The sequence below is a fragment of the Marmota monax genome, unplaced genomic scaffold, assembly GCF_021218885.2.
Source record: "Marmota monax isolate L192 unplaced genomic scaffold, Marmota_monax_Labrador192_F-V1.1 WCK01_AAM20220418_F8-fsc00108, whole genome shotgun sequence".
In the NCBI taxonomy this organism is placed as follows: Eukaryota; Metazoa; Chordata; class Mammalia; order Rodentia; family Sciuridae; genus Marmota; species Marmota monax.
The window spans coordinates 1,556,375-1,570,773 of NW_026694593.1; the positions used below are offsets into that span (position 1 = coordinate 1,556,375).

Consider the following 14,399-nt stretch of genomic DNA (forward strand, 5'->3'; position numbering starts at 1 on the left):
AGCATCTGCTTGCTTGATCCCTGGTGGTTGAGACTCTATTAGTTGTAACATATCCAGGTGCTAGTAGATGAAGGACAAAGCCTAGGACTCCAGCAGGATAGAAGACCACATCAGATTTTCATGCATACAACTGGAATTGCTGAAAACTGACACTTACCCATGTGAAAGCAAATAGAAATAAACCTATCACAGAAGAGAATAAAGGGAAGAAAGCCTCTAGATCCATGAAGCTTTTCATTCCCATGCAGGATAAACACCCACAGTGCATTGTTTTGGTTTTGGCATTGAAAAAGAGCAGGTAAAAGATTTCCTGACTATAAGGTTGTATTAATGCTCTGTCCAACAAATTTGTATTCTCTGTGAGACACCCCCCAAAACGTATTAAATTAGATTTTGTCTTAGGTTGCTTTATGTTCTTAATCTTTGACCTAATATTCTCACATGTTCATCAACAAAGGAAACAACAGTCTTTATTTTGCAATTTAAAGGCAAATAACCAGAACCATGTTCTATTCTAGGTATAGTAGTGGAATAAAATAGCTCTATCATCTGTGAAGTAAAGTATATAAGCAATGTGTAAATAAAAAGTAGTATACATTTTTTATAAGACATCACTTGCCGGATCTTTGAAGTAATTTTTCCGTTTTGAAATAAATCCAAAGGGATCATATACTAATAGAGTATATGACTCAACTAACAGCTGTAGTCACTGTCATTATTATGCAAGCCAGGAGTGTAGTGTAGCAAAAGTAAATTGGTGAAAAAGATCTAAGTCTTCCTAGAGTGTGTTAAATATCATATTAGGTCTTTAAGACTTAATAGGAAGGTGAATATTTTTGAGTGCTCTTTGCCAGTGTTTACTTCTGTGATAGTCCTCCCCCGCCTTATATTTGCAACTTTTAAGGTAATTCTGTTTATTTTCTTTTTTCCTCAGATATTTGATATAACCCTGAAGATTTTAGTTAGGACAGAATTCACAGTAACTTAACCGTTCCTGAAAAACAAAGTTCTGAAGTAGTGTTTTATAGAATCATTTCATCTTTCCTTAGTTGATTTGCAAATATTGTTATACTGATGAGAAGTAGTTCTTTTGTAATTATAATACTGAGCAACTGCTATATTCAGGGACCCATATTAAGGTTAATCATAAAAGGCTTCCATAAACTTGGGATTGAGACTTTAAAGACATTATGCACTTGCTGTGGCTAAAAGTATTCTAAGTGGGGAAAGAAGAGAAAATATTATGACATGGCAAGAAAACTATGCACTTTTGAAGTTGGATGTGACTGATTTACCTTTAGTAGTAATATGTATCATTGTGCAAATTGTATAAACTATTCAGACCACAGTTTTCTCATCTATAATTTAAGGCTACTTTTGTTTATCATGCAAATTAATGAGGATTAGAATAAATCTCCAAAAAGAATGAAGAGAATGGAAAACATTTGAAGAAATAGTGTTCAATACATTTCCATAATTAATAAAAGCAATAATCTTTAGTTCCATGAAGCTTTGCAGTCCCATTGCAGGATAAACACATACCCACAGTGTGTACATGCACTGGGACATCATTATCAAGCTTCTGGAAACTAGATGTAAAGAGAAAATCTTAAAATTTCCAGGCGAAGCAAAATGAAGAAACACCTGACATACAGAGGAGTATAACAACAGCTTACAGCAGATACATTTATTGTCAGAAAATTTTATAAGCCAAACCAGGCACAGTGGTGCACATTTGTAATCCCAGCAACTCAGAAGGCAGAAGCAGGAATATCACAAGCTCAAGGATAGCCTCAAAATAAAAATTACAAAATAAAAAAAATGGGGGGCTGGGGTTGTGGTTCAGTGGTAGAACGCTCACTTAGCGTGTGAGAGGCCCTGGGTTCGATCCTCAGCAACACATAAAAATAAATAAATAAAGGCATTGTGTCCACCTGCAACTAAAAAATAAATATTTTATAAAAATTAAAAAAAAAACCCGTAAAGATCTGGGGTAAAGTGTCCCTTGGGTTAATCCCCAGTACTTAAAAAAATAAAATTTTATAAGTCAAAACACAATGGAGAGGGTTGGGGTTGTAGCTCAATTGTAGAGTGCTTGCCTAACACATTTGAGGCCCTCTGTTCGATCCTCAACATTATATAAAGATACATAAGCAAAATAAAGGCATTGTATCGTTTACAACTACAATATATATATATATATATATATATATATTTAAAACACACACAGTGGGGGTCAACGCATTAGGTATTTTGGAGAGAAGCTGAGGTGGTCATGCTCGAGCCCACAACTATAGTGGTAGATTGGTGAATTTGTCAGCCTCAATCAGTTCAGGCCACTGTCCATGCTTTGAGCAAGAGAAAGCTGCAACCCACCTGAGCTGCATTCACCGACACCTTCAGCAATAAACAAGTTAAAACAGCTTCTTAAAGATAAGCCTGAACACATACATGTGAAAGTCAGTGTTAAAACCATGGGCTGTAATGTTGACCTTTCATACCAAAAGGAGATTCTGAGGAAGTTGTTTAAAATGGAATCTGTGTTCTTCAAAAAGAAAGCACAGTTGATACTTTTAGGAACAGAAATGGACTATGTTGAAGACAAATTATCCAGTAAGTTTGCCTTAAATAACCCAAACATCAAAGGAACGAGGCTGTGGAGAAACCATTAATATTTGAAATGTGAGGACTCATCTGGCTGTAAACTCCAGAAAAGCTTGTGGAAGCCTTGGTACTTACTGAAGGAATCATGTGACTGGCACATGCTTAAGGTTTATAAGGTGTGGCCATCTTGTGGGGAAAATAAAGTGATGCATTTTGAAAATGAAGCCTGTATGTTAAATTTCAGAAGTGATAAGACAGAAAAATGAGAAGCAATTGTTCTCTTCTGATTATTGTTCTGTAAAGGAAAAACTCCTACCCTTCACTTGACTTCCTTTCATCCTTTCTGTTAGTACCAGTTTCATTAATGTTGCCTTCTTGGGAGCAGTTCAGGAAATGTGGTAATAGCTGTGATGTGATAATTGCTAGATTTCTATCAAATGACTTTAATATGCATCTTTATCTGCATTTCCCCAACCAGATTGTTGATTCCCAAAATTCAGAGAAGTCCTGACTACTAATAGTAACATAGCAATGCATTATATTTCTACCCAAACTTGACATGGCCCCTTTTTGATATTTTCACCAAAATATAATTGTCAGATGCCTTATTTGTGTATCCTTCAACAGGACTGGTTAAAGATTTCCTTGAACAATAATGCAGAATAGTTCCAAGTGATAGTATCAAAAAATAAGGAATATTTCCTCTACCTATTTTTTTTTACCTACCCCCCCACCCCAAGACTGCTCAGATATGGGATCTCAAGTCTAGATCCTTTTAGATGGAAGTTCTCTTACAAGCCATCTAGCTGGGCTAGGCTTGTGTGGCTCAGTGGTAGAGTGCTCGCCTCGCATGTGTGAGACCCTGGGTTTGATCCTCAGCACCACATACAAATAAATAAGTGAAATAAAGGTATTGTGTTCAACTACAGCTAAAAAATAAATATTTAAAAAAGCCATCTAGCCCACCCTCCTCAGTTCTGAATGAGGAGACACAATCCCAGGGAAGCCATCGCAACCTAAGGGAGAGCTGGGACCATACCCCCAATATCTTTTCCTCATAGGGGATACTTGTACTCTGCACTTAAGTAATATGATGGTAGTGTGATTTCTTTATCTGGTCAGTATTTGGATAGAGTTTCTTTTTAAGTTGATGGAGATCATGTTTTATTTTATTATTTTTTTTAATATTTATTTTTTAGTTGTAGTCAGACACAATACCTTTATTTATTTATTTATTTTTAATGTGGTGCTGAGGGTCAAACCCAGGGCCCTGCACATGCTAGGCACGCACTCTACCGCTGAGCCCCAGCCCCTCATATTTTATTTTGAGTGGCAAAATGTTATTTTAAAACTCTTATGTGAGTCTCCATATTGTTTCTTTAGAACTTAGAAACAGTGGTCTACATTAGCAGAAAAAAATTATTGTATCCGATCAACCCACTTCATTCTTTTGGAGTAAAATAGTGATTGTGAAGCAGGACTTGGGGGTCTTTTTTTTTTAAATTTCAAGTATGTATACACTTTCTGGTTCTTAAGTCCAATTGCTAAAATTTTTATACAATTTTGGGGGGATGGAACTAGGGTTTGAACTTCAGGGCACACAACCATGGAGCCACATCCCCAGCCCTAGTTTGTATTTTATTTAGAGACAGGGTCTCAACTGAATTGCTTAGCACCTGCCTTTTTCTGAGGCTGACTTTGAACTCACAATCCTCCTGCCTCAGCCTCCCAAGCTTCTGGGATTACAGGTGTGCCCAATTGCTCCTGGCTTTATACAATATCTTAATCTAGTATTTTGGTCACCAACTTTTCTTATAAAGTAGTTCTCTTGTAACTTAATCTATTGATTTATCTGGGTTTGACTTACTAAATATTTTGTAAGGTGACATATATACTTTTTTTGAAAGCTGATTCATGGATTAAAGTTGCTGAGTTTAAATGTTCATAAGTTTATGTTGGTAATATAATTGTTGATCTACTTATAATTTGTGTAATACTATATGTAGAGATTGTTATTGATTTTTAAAATGTGACTACTTTGTGCTCTTAAAAAACAATAATTATGTCTTTCAAGTTTTGAAAAAGTTTTTGTCAATTTACAATTCTTTAATCAGTGAAAATATTCTTCACAAATGAAGGTAACCTTAACATGAACAGAAAAACAAAAACTTTAAAGGCTCTTTTCCCAGAAGACCTACAGTAGCATAAATGCTAAAGGAAGTTCTTCAGACAGAAAGGAAACCGTGGAGGCAAGCATAGACCCACCACAGAAATAAAAAGTGCCAGAAGTTATCAACAAATATGAATGAATATGTTACACACATTTTCCCCATGTCTTTTTGATGTGTGCTTGCAGTTTTCCTAAGATACCATTATATTTGGGGTCATAAAATGTCTTAAAAATTTTTTAAAGTTTTATCTCATGCACATAATATTTTCAGACAATAGAATTACATTAAAATTCAATAACAATAAGATACTTTGAAATTCCCTATGTGGAAATTAACACACTTCTAAATAACTCATAAGTCAATCAGGAATTCCCAAAAACTAAGTTATAAAATATTTTGAAATAAAAGTATATAAAAACTTGGGAAATTACACCTAAGGCAATGTTTTAAAAAAACAAAGATCTGAGCCTGGTGTGGTGGTGCATGCCCGTAATCCCAGCAGCTTGGGAAGTTGAGGGAAGAGGATCTAGAGTTCAAAGCCAGACTCAGGAACTCAGGGGCACACAACCATGGAGCCACATCCCCAGCCCTATTTTGTATTTTATTTAGAAAAAACAGGGTCTCAACTTAATTACTTAGCACCTTTTTCTGAGGAAAAAGCAAGTCACTAAGCAACTCAGTGAGACCTTGTTTCTAAATAAATACAAAATAGGGTTGGGGATGTGGCTCAGTGGTTGAGTGTCCCTGAGTTCAATCCCCAGTACCCAGAAAAAAGGTCTGAATAAGTGATCCACATTACTTTTACCTTTAGGAAGCTAGAAAAAGAAAACAGACCCACATTAGAAAGAAGAAAATTATAAATATAAAAGCCGAAATAAATACAAAATCGAAAATTTCGCTGGTTCTTTGGGAAATACTTGTGTATGTACTAAAAAACAAAAACAAAGAGTTCTGACCAAAAGAAGTAAGAAAGCAAAAAGACAACAGTATCAGGAATGAATGAAGGGGCTTCAAACAAATCATCCTTCCTTTGAAAGGGTAACAGTAATAGCACAAATATTTTCATGCAAATACACAACCAGAGATGTGAAAAATTTCACTCCAATTGTGTGCAATGAATGCAAGATGTTTTTTCTGTCATGTATAACTGATTAGAACTAACTAATTTTTTTAAATGAAGAAAATAAGTTAATAGTGCAAGATCAAAGCTGGAAAAGTGGGAAAAACATTTACACATTCCTAACCAAAGTGTTGAAACATTGTGAAAGTTTTTGGAGAGATTTTGGCTAGGACTCTGAAGTGGTATAAAGTGGTATAAAGATGTGTTTTTACTGTTTGCCATTACTGTTTGTGCATTACTTATTTTGCCTTTTAATATTTTTTGTTTTTATGATCATGTAATTTTTAAAAATAATTATGAATTCATAGGAAAAAATCTTCATACAAATAAATTAAGAAGGTAGATATAAGGAATATACTCTTAGAAATAATCAAAGCAATCACGAATAAATAACTGGACTGGGTTGTGGCTCAGTGGCAGAGCACTTGCTTCACACATGTGAGCGATTGAGTTCGTTCCTCAGCAGCACATAAAAATAAGTAAACAAAGATTAAAAAAATAATCTAAAATATTCCTGATTTCATTAAGGAAATCAAAATTAAAAATCTTTAGGCAATTTGAACTCAAAACCCAGTAGTTTTAATAAAAAATTCTGTCAACCACTTAAGGAAAAAATAATAATTACATACAAATTTTTTCACAAAATATGGAGCTTTTTCAGGTTCATTTTATGAGGTCAATATTTCCCATATTGCCCTAGCAAAAGTGTTACAAGAATACACCAGACTAGTAATTTCTGAATGTGGATGCAAAAAATTATCAAATGGAATCCAGTATTAAAAAGTGGATAATATACTACACTATAACCAAGTGAGTTTATTTCAAGAATACAAAGTTAAACATTTTGTTTTGTTTTGTACTGAGAGTTGAACCCAAGGGCACTTAACCACTGAGCCACATCCCCAGCCCTTTTTTAAAGTCGGGCGTCTTGCTGAGTTGCCTAGGGGCTCCGTAAGTTGCTAAGGCTTGCTTTGAACTTGCAATCCTCCTGCCTCAGCCTCCAGAGCCACTAGGATTACAGGTATGCGCCACCACTCCCAGCTCCAATGTTTGGTTAACATTGAGAAATCAAGTAACTTTTTTTTTTTTTCTGAATTTAACAGGAAATAAGAAAAAATCACATAATTTTTAAGTACATTTATAAAATGCATTTGACAATATTTAAAACTTAATAAGAAAAATAGTAATAGACTAGAATTTTCTCAGCCTGATAAAGTATAGCTACAGAAGAACCTACAGTTTACCTAATACTTACTTAATGATGAAAGACTGTTTTCCCCTTGTGATTGCGAACAAGGTAAAGATTGCCACTACTCTCATCACTTATATTCAACATTTTAACAAAGTCCTAACCATTGCAATAAGGTAATAAAAAGAAATTCTTAAGTTTTATACAGATAGGAAAGAAAGAAGGAAAGGAGTCAAATAAATGAGTTTAACAGGATTTCTGTGAGTTTAAGTTGAATATATACAAACCATTGTATTGCTATATCGGATCAGTGAACAGTTATAGAATCAAATATAAACAAAATAACAATTACAATTCTATTAAAAGCCATGAAAAACTTAAGGATCAATCTGGCAAAATATGTACATTATCTGTATAATAAAAAGTACATGCAGTTTTTGATAAAGAATAAGTAATGGAGAGAGATGTTGGATCACTGCTTGGAAGATTCAGTGCTGTTAAGATGTGAGTTTTCTCCCAATCTGTAAATTCAGTGGGTTCTGAATAAAATCAGGATTTTTATATAAATTGACAAGTTGATTTGTATAGAAATGTATGGGTCCTAAAAAAACCAAACACTTTCACAGTTTTGAGAAATAAAATTGGAGATTTCCACTAACTGATATCAAAACTTATTTATAAAGCTATACTAATCAAGACAGTGTGACAGTGGTTTAAGTATACACATGTCATTCAGTGGAACAATATAGTCCCAAAACAGATACTCGTATGTATATTTTGACTTTCAGTTGATTTTTGACAAATACAACTATTTCAATTGGGTAAGGATAGTCTTTTCAAAAAATAGTGCTGTAAACTAGTTATCTTAATGGGAAAAAGGGATTGTTGACTGCTTATCTCATACCATGTATAAAATTTAATTTGATATTGTTCTTACAATCTCTGAAGTTTCTGAAACTGTAAAATGTTTAGAAGAAAACATAGGAGAAAATCTTCATGACCTTATAATATTCAGAGATTTCTTAAATAGTACAAAATATAAGGACCTTACAAGAAATTTTATTTTATAAAATTTTAAAACTTTGTCATTCAAAAAACATTTAAAAAGTAATGTAAAAGCGAACTAGAGAGTGAAAGAAACCACTAAAAATAATCAGCAAAAATTTTGGATAGAATCTTCTCATAAAGAATGCTGATGAGGCCATGGAATGTAGATCATTGGTAGTACTTTTGCCTAGAATGCTTAAGGTGTCCTGGGTTTGATCCCCATTAAGGATGAGAGTGGGGAGGGACAATTTTGCCAATAAATGAAGTCATGAAAACATGTTCAACATCAGGGGAGTGCAGATTAAATCTGTTAAAAGTCATTATTTCTACCCTGTAACAATGATGAAAATTTTTAAAAAGCAACAAAAACTGATAATACAACTCAAAGTTATATTATCATACAAAGAAATATGTGATTAGAAACAGTAAAAAGGGAATATAGAAATGAAGGAATCTCAAAATGGTGGTATGTGAATAAAGCCAGACACTAGAGTACATACTCATGTCTTGCTATTTACATGAAATCCTAAAGAAACAAATTGCATCCATAGTAAGAGAAAGCACATCTAGTAGTTTTTACCCCCTTCTTTGATTACGATTGTGGGATGGAATGATGATCTATGGAAAGGGGACAGAGAACTTTTTAGGGAAATGTATTCATTGTAGTGGAGACAACATGCTTATCAAAACTCCTTAAATTTATATATAAAAGGGATATGTTTAATCTCACCACACTGAAATTAATTAAAAATAAAACATATGCTACCCAGCCTTGTTTCCTAGACATCAAGAAAATTGGCAAGCCTGAATTTGAGAATATGTGAACAATTTAAAATATGAAGTGCTGCTTGGAATGGTGGTGCACACCTGTAATCCCAGCAGCTGCAGAGCCTGAGGAAGAGGATCATGGCATCAAAGCCAGCCTCAGCAACTTAGTGAGGCCCTACACATCTCAGGGACACCCTGTCTCTAAAATGAATTTAATGAATTTGACTACTCATTGCCTTACCTATGGTCCAAACATTGTTTGAAAGTTATATGCATTAAACCACTAATTAGAATTATGATTAGTGCTATAACAGAAGAATGTATCATGGCAGTTCTTAATAAGGGACCTAATTTAAGGTTGAGATCTGTTTGAGGGGGGAAGTCGTCCTTAATGAAGTTATATTCTCACTGTAAATTTTATGATTAATAGTAATTAAGCAGATGAATTTGTGGGAAAAGATTATTCCAGGCAGAGAGAACAATATGTTTAATGGCCTGAAGTTCAGAAAGAATTGAAGTTCTTTTGAGGAATTGAAGTTATTTATTTCAGAATTGATGGTTCTAAATAGAGTACTATTATAATAGAACTGAAGGAAATCATGGTAATAATTTGGAAGTTGTTTTTATTGATTAAAACACTCTTCTCTACCCGAATCAGTGTTGGGGATTGAACCCAAGGGCACTCAACTACCACTGAGCTACATCCTCAACACTTTATATAAGTTTTGAGATAAGGTCTTGTCTACTTGCTGAGGATGGCCTCAATCTTGGTGATCCTCCTACCTCAACCTCCTGAATCACTGTGATTACAAATGTGTATCACCATAGCCAACTGATAGGTTTTTTTTTAAGCATTTTTAAACATAAGTTGAAACTATAAAGGTTCTGGTTTGTTTGTTTTTTTAAAGATCGCTCAGTCTACCACATGAAGAATGATTTGTAGGGTGATGAGAGTCAAGTATAAAGAACAGGGTTCCACTTTCTATTTTTGATTGACAAATCACCCTAAATTTATATCAAACACTTATTATCTCAAATTTCTTGTGATCTCTCGTATAATTGTAACCAGATTGTGGCAAACTAAAGTTATTTCAAAGACCTCCTCATTCACATATCTGGTGGTTGATGTTTGCAATTGGTTATGAGTTGAGCTGTATCAATATTCAAGTGAAAGGGAAGTAGACTCTACTACTTGATAAGAGAAACTTCAAACAATTTATGTACACCTTTTAATAGCACCACAAGCAGTTAGGCTATTTCTTAAGGGGAGGAAGATATCATTAGCTTGATCCCTGGTCATTGTAGTATAAAGTGTATTGTGTGTATATACAGATATGTAATAACAAATCCCATCAGTAGAACTATAATGCATCAATAAAAAAAAATGGAGGGGCTGGGGTTGTAGCTCAGTGGTAGAGTGCTCACCTAGCACGTGTGAGGCACTGGGTTCAATTCTTAGCACTGTATAAAACTAAAAGATAAATGTGTTGTGTCCACCATCTACAACTTTTAAAAAAAATTTAAAGAATGGTTGTTTTGAAAAAAGTGGGACAAAAAGAAAGAAGAGTGGATAGATTCAGTGGGTCAACTAGCATGAGATTAAAATTTTATGATTTGTGGAAAGAAAAAGAATGGATAAAGTGGCCTGAATTTCTATATCCAAATTCCTGCCACATGATTTGTGGTCAGTATTTACCGTTTGAATGGTTGGATTTATGGTATCTTCCACTGGTTTAGGGACTCTGGAGGAGAGAAGTAAGATGTAAATATGAGTTTAAGAATTCTGTGGACATGAAAAAAATACAAAATTAGAAGAAAGGTGTATTAGAGATCAGGAGACATCTGAACAGAGGATAGATAGTTAAATGCATTTCCAAAGAGAGTATAGCATGATAATATAGAGCCTTTAGAAACTATAACATTTAAGATTGGGAATAAGGAAGACGTCCTTTTTTCATTCTAGAAATTTTTAGATAAAACTGAAAATTGGTATGAATATTATAGATGAAAGTTTGAAAACTGTTATTTGAACGTTATTGATAATTTGAAGAAAATTTCATTGTTGTCTTCATGAGATAGGCATCTAGAATGACTAGAATTATTAAAAGGAGTATCTAGAATAGTAACACTGAACAAAAAATTTTCAGTTTTTGATGGACCTTATTTTATTCACTTATTTATATACAGTACTGTTTGAAGTCATTGATAAATTCATTGATTAGAGAAATATGACCTATGATCATTAGTGGTATGGCAACATACAGAGTGGCTTCTTCAGAGAAGTTGGGCACAGTGGCACACGCCTGTTAATGCCAGCCACACAGGTGGCTGAAATAGGAGGAATATGAGTTCAAGGCCAGCCTGAGTAACTTAGTGACATCCTGCCTCAAAAAAGAAAATTTTAAAAGGACAGAGGATTTGGATCAATGGTAGAGTGGCTTGCCTAGTGCCCGCTAAGCCCTAGATGTAATCACCAGTTCCATTTATTTAAAAAAAAAAGGGGGGGGGGTGTACTGAGTGATCTTAGAACAAAGATTACAAAATCTTTGGGCTCCTAATGGTTTATTTAGTGTCACTTATTTTTTACAATGTTTCCTTTAACATGTATTCATTTTAAATAGATAATGCAAATGTTTTATCTATTCCAATTTTAAAACTTTTCCCAAAAAGTTGATGTCCCTCCCAGTCCTTTGCACTTGAATCCAGCACTATTCTAGAAATATAATCTATAATTAAAGTTTAGATCTTCATCCCATATTTAACTGTTAGTTCCTTGACAAGCCTTCATTTTTAAAAAATTATAATTTATTTCTGACCCTCATCTCATAGAATTCTTGTTGTCATTGTTGTGGTACTGGGGATTGAACCCAAAGGCACTTTCCTACCTGAGTCACATTACTAGCGCCTTTTTAAATTTTGAAACAGGATCTCACTAAGTTACTTAGGGCTTTGCTAATTTGGCTGAGGCTTACCTTCAACTTTTGATTCTCCTGCTTCAGCATTCCAATTGGTTGGGATTACAGGTGTGCACTACCATGTCTTCATTTTTAAATTTTAAGAATTGTTAAAATCCACATATTATTGAGGATACCTGGGTCAATTTTATTTTATTTTATTTTGGGTACTGGGTATTGAACCCAGAGGCACTTTTATTGCTGAACTACATTCCCGACCGTTTTATTTTTTTATTTTGAGACTGTCTCACTGAGTTGCTTAGGGCTTTGGTAAGTTGCTGAGGTTGTCCTTGAACATTTGATCCTAATGCGTCAGCCTGCTGAGTCAATGGAATTGAAGGCATGCATCACCACACCTGACTATAATTTTTATTTTAATATGCTTATTTGAATCAAGAAAATAAACTTAGCTGTGAAATATAAATTCATGTGGTATTACCATGTTTATTCTTGGAAGATGAAAGCACTGTTACTTGTCTAATATCAGTGTAATAAGTTTAGACTTTTGTCTGTGTGATTTGTTGTGTTTTTTAGTAAATGGAGTTCCATCCCGAAGTCCAAGATTGGTTGCTCCAGTGGATGACTCTGTGGATAGTCTGCTACAGCGGATGGTACAACATGAGGACCAAGAGCCCATGGAAAAAAATATTGATGCTGTAATTGCAACTGCTTCTGTACCACCTTCCTCCAGTCCAGGCCATATCCATAGCAAGGAACGAACCGTGGGAAAATCAGATAGTCTTCTAGTGCCTGCAGTCCCAAGTGACTCTTGCAGTAACAGCATCTCACTCCTTTCTGAGAAGTTGACAACAAGCACCTGTTCCCCTCATCATATCAAGAGAAGTGTAGTAGAAGCTATGCAGCGCCAAGCTCGGAAAATGTGCAATTATGACAAAATCTTGGCCACCAAGAAAAACTTGGACCATGTCAATAAAATTTTAAAAGCCAAAAAACTTCAAAGGCAGGCCAGGACAGGGAATAACTTTGTGAAACGCAGACCAGGCCGACCTCGGAAGTGTCCCCTCCAGGCTGTGGTATCAATGCAAGCATTCCAGGCTGCCCAGTTTGTCAGCCCAGAATTGAATGAAGGTGAAGAAGGATTAGCATTGCATCTCAGTCCTGATACAGTCACCGATGTTATTGAGGCTGTTGTTCAGAGTGTAAATCTGAATGCAGAACATAAGAAGGGATTAAAGAGGAAAAACTGGCTGTTGGAAGAACCGACCCGGAAAAAGCAGAAGCCATTACCAGAGGAAGAAGAGCAAGATAATAATAAAAGGTAACTTTATTTAAAGTATTATAAGTAGAGCAAACTTGCATTGTAAAAATCTAATGTACCTACATGAGTGTGTTATTCTGGTAATTTTGAAATATTTCTTTTTACTGTGTAAGACCTGCTCTTGTATCACACTGTTATATTATGCTATCTTCTATGTGCTCTCAACTTTTTGTCCAATAATCTATTTTTAAATCTTCCAGCATGTTAATTTTACTTTCTTCATAGTATCCTTTTTATGTACTTTACTTTTTACCAAAAGAGATAGAGCAGAAAGCAGAAATCACCAAACATAATCCTTTTGTTGTATATCCCAACAGATCCTTTATTATTTTCCTGAACGTACATTTGATGTTTCAGTTGTTTTTGTTTTGGATTGGTTTTATATGCTGAGGATTGAACCTAGTGACTCATGTATTGTCTGATAAAGTTTGCATTTTGGTAGTGTTAAATACATTCATAGTATTATGTAATCTTTACCACTATCCATCTCTAACTCTTTTCATTCATTCACGCAAAAGTCAATCTGTACCCATTAAATAAAAACTTCATCTTCTCCCCTTTGGCCAGCACCATGGGTTGACCAACCCAAGTTTATATAATGTAATACTACTGTGAAAATGTTTGATGAACAAAAGATCTATTTGAGACCCTGCATACAGTCCTTTATGATAATTGTATTTTCAGTTTTTTGAAGAACTGCCATACTATTTTCCATAGCATCATACTATTGTGCATTCCTCCCAACAGTGTATTTCAGTTACCTCACATCATTACAGATACTTATTTTCTGGCTTTTTGATACTGGCTGTCCTAATGGGTATATGATAGTATCTCAATGAATTTTATGTTTGCATTTCTCTATTAATATTGTTGAACATTTTGTGCTTATTCTTTTGTGCAAATTTTTTAATTAGGTTGTTTTTTATTATTGAGTTTTAAATTTCTCAATATTCTGGACTTTTTTTTCTTATTAGATATATGTTTTGTAATATTTCCACATTCTGTCTTAGTTGCCATTTTATGTCTTTTTACTATAGTGATACTGGTTTTCAGTGTACAAAATTTTCTGATATTTCCAAAGTCCAACCTATCTATTTGCTACGAAGATATGGTAATCAATTGTGGTGCTAGAATATAATATAGACATAGTCTAGACCAATGAAATAGACGAGAGCACAGAAATAAGTTTTTGCATATATGGTCAAATGATTTTTGACAGAGATGTCAAAACTGCTCAGTGGGGAAAAGACAGGTTTTTCAATAAATG

At 34.3% G+C, this 14,399-nt stretch overlaps 1 protein-coding gene and 1 pseudogene across 4 annotated transcripts in view; both read left to right on the top strand.

Moving 5' to 3' along the window:
* Ash1l (ASH1 like histone lysine methyltransferase) overlaps nt 1-14,399 on the top strand; it is a 174,505-nt gene that overhangs the window by 75,809 nt on the left and 84,297 nt on the right. For all 4 annotated transcript variants that reach the window (XM_046421554.2, XM_058571916.1, XM_046421555.2 and 1 more), the window contains one exon: nt 12,388-13,132. In XM_046421554.2, the coding sequence (XP_046277510.1) occupies nt 12,388-13,132 (745 nt within the window). The remainder of the gene's footprint in view (nt 1-12,387; nt 13,133-14,399) is intronic.
* Nucleotides 1,556-12,378, top strand: LOC124077241 (iron-sulfur cluster assembly 1 homolog, mitochondrial-like; annotated as a pseudogene).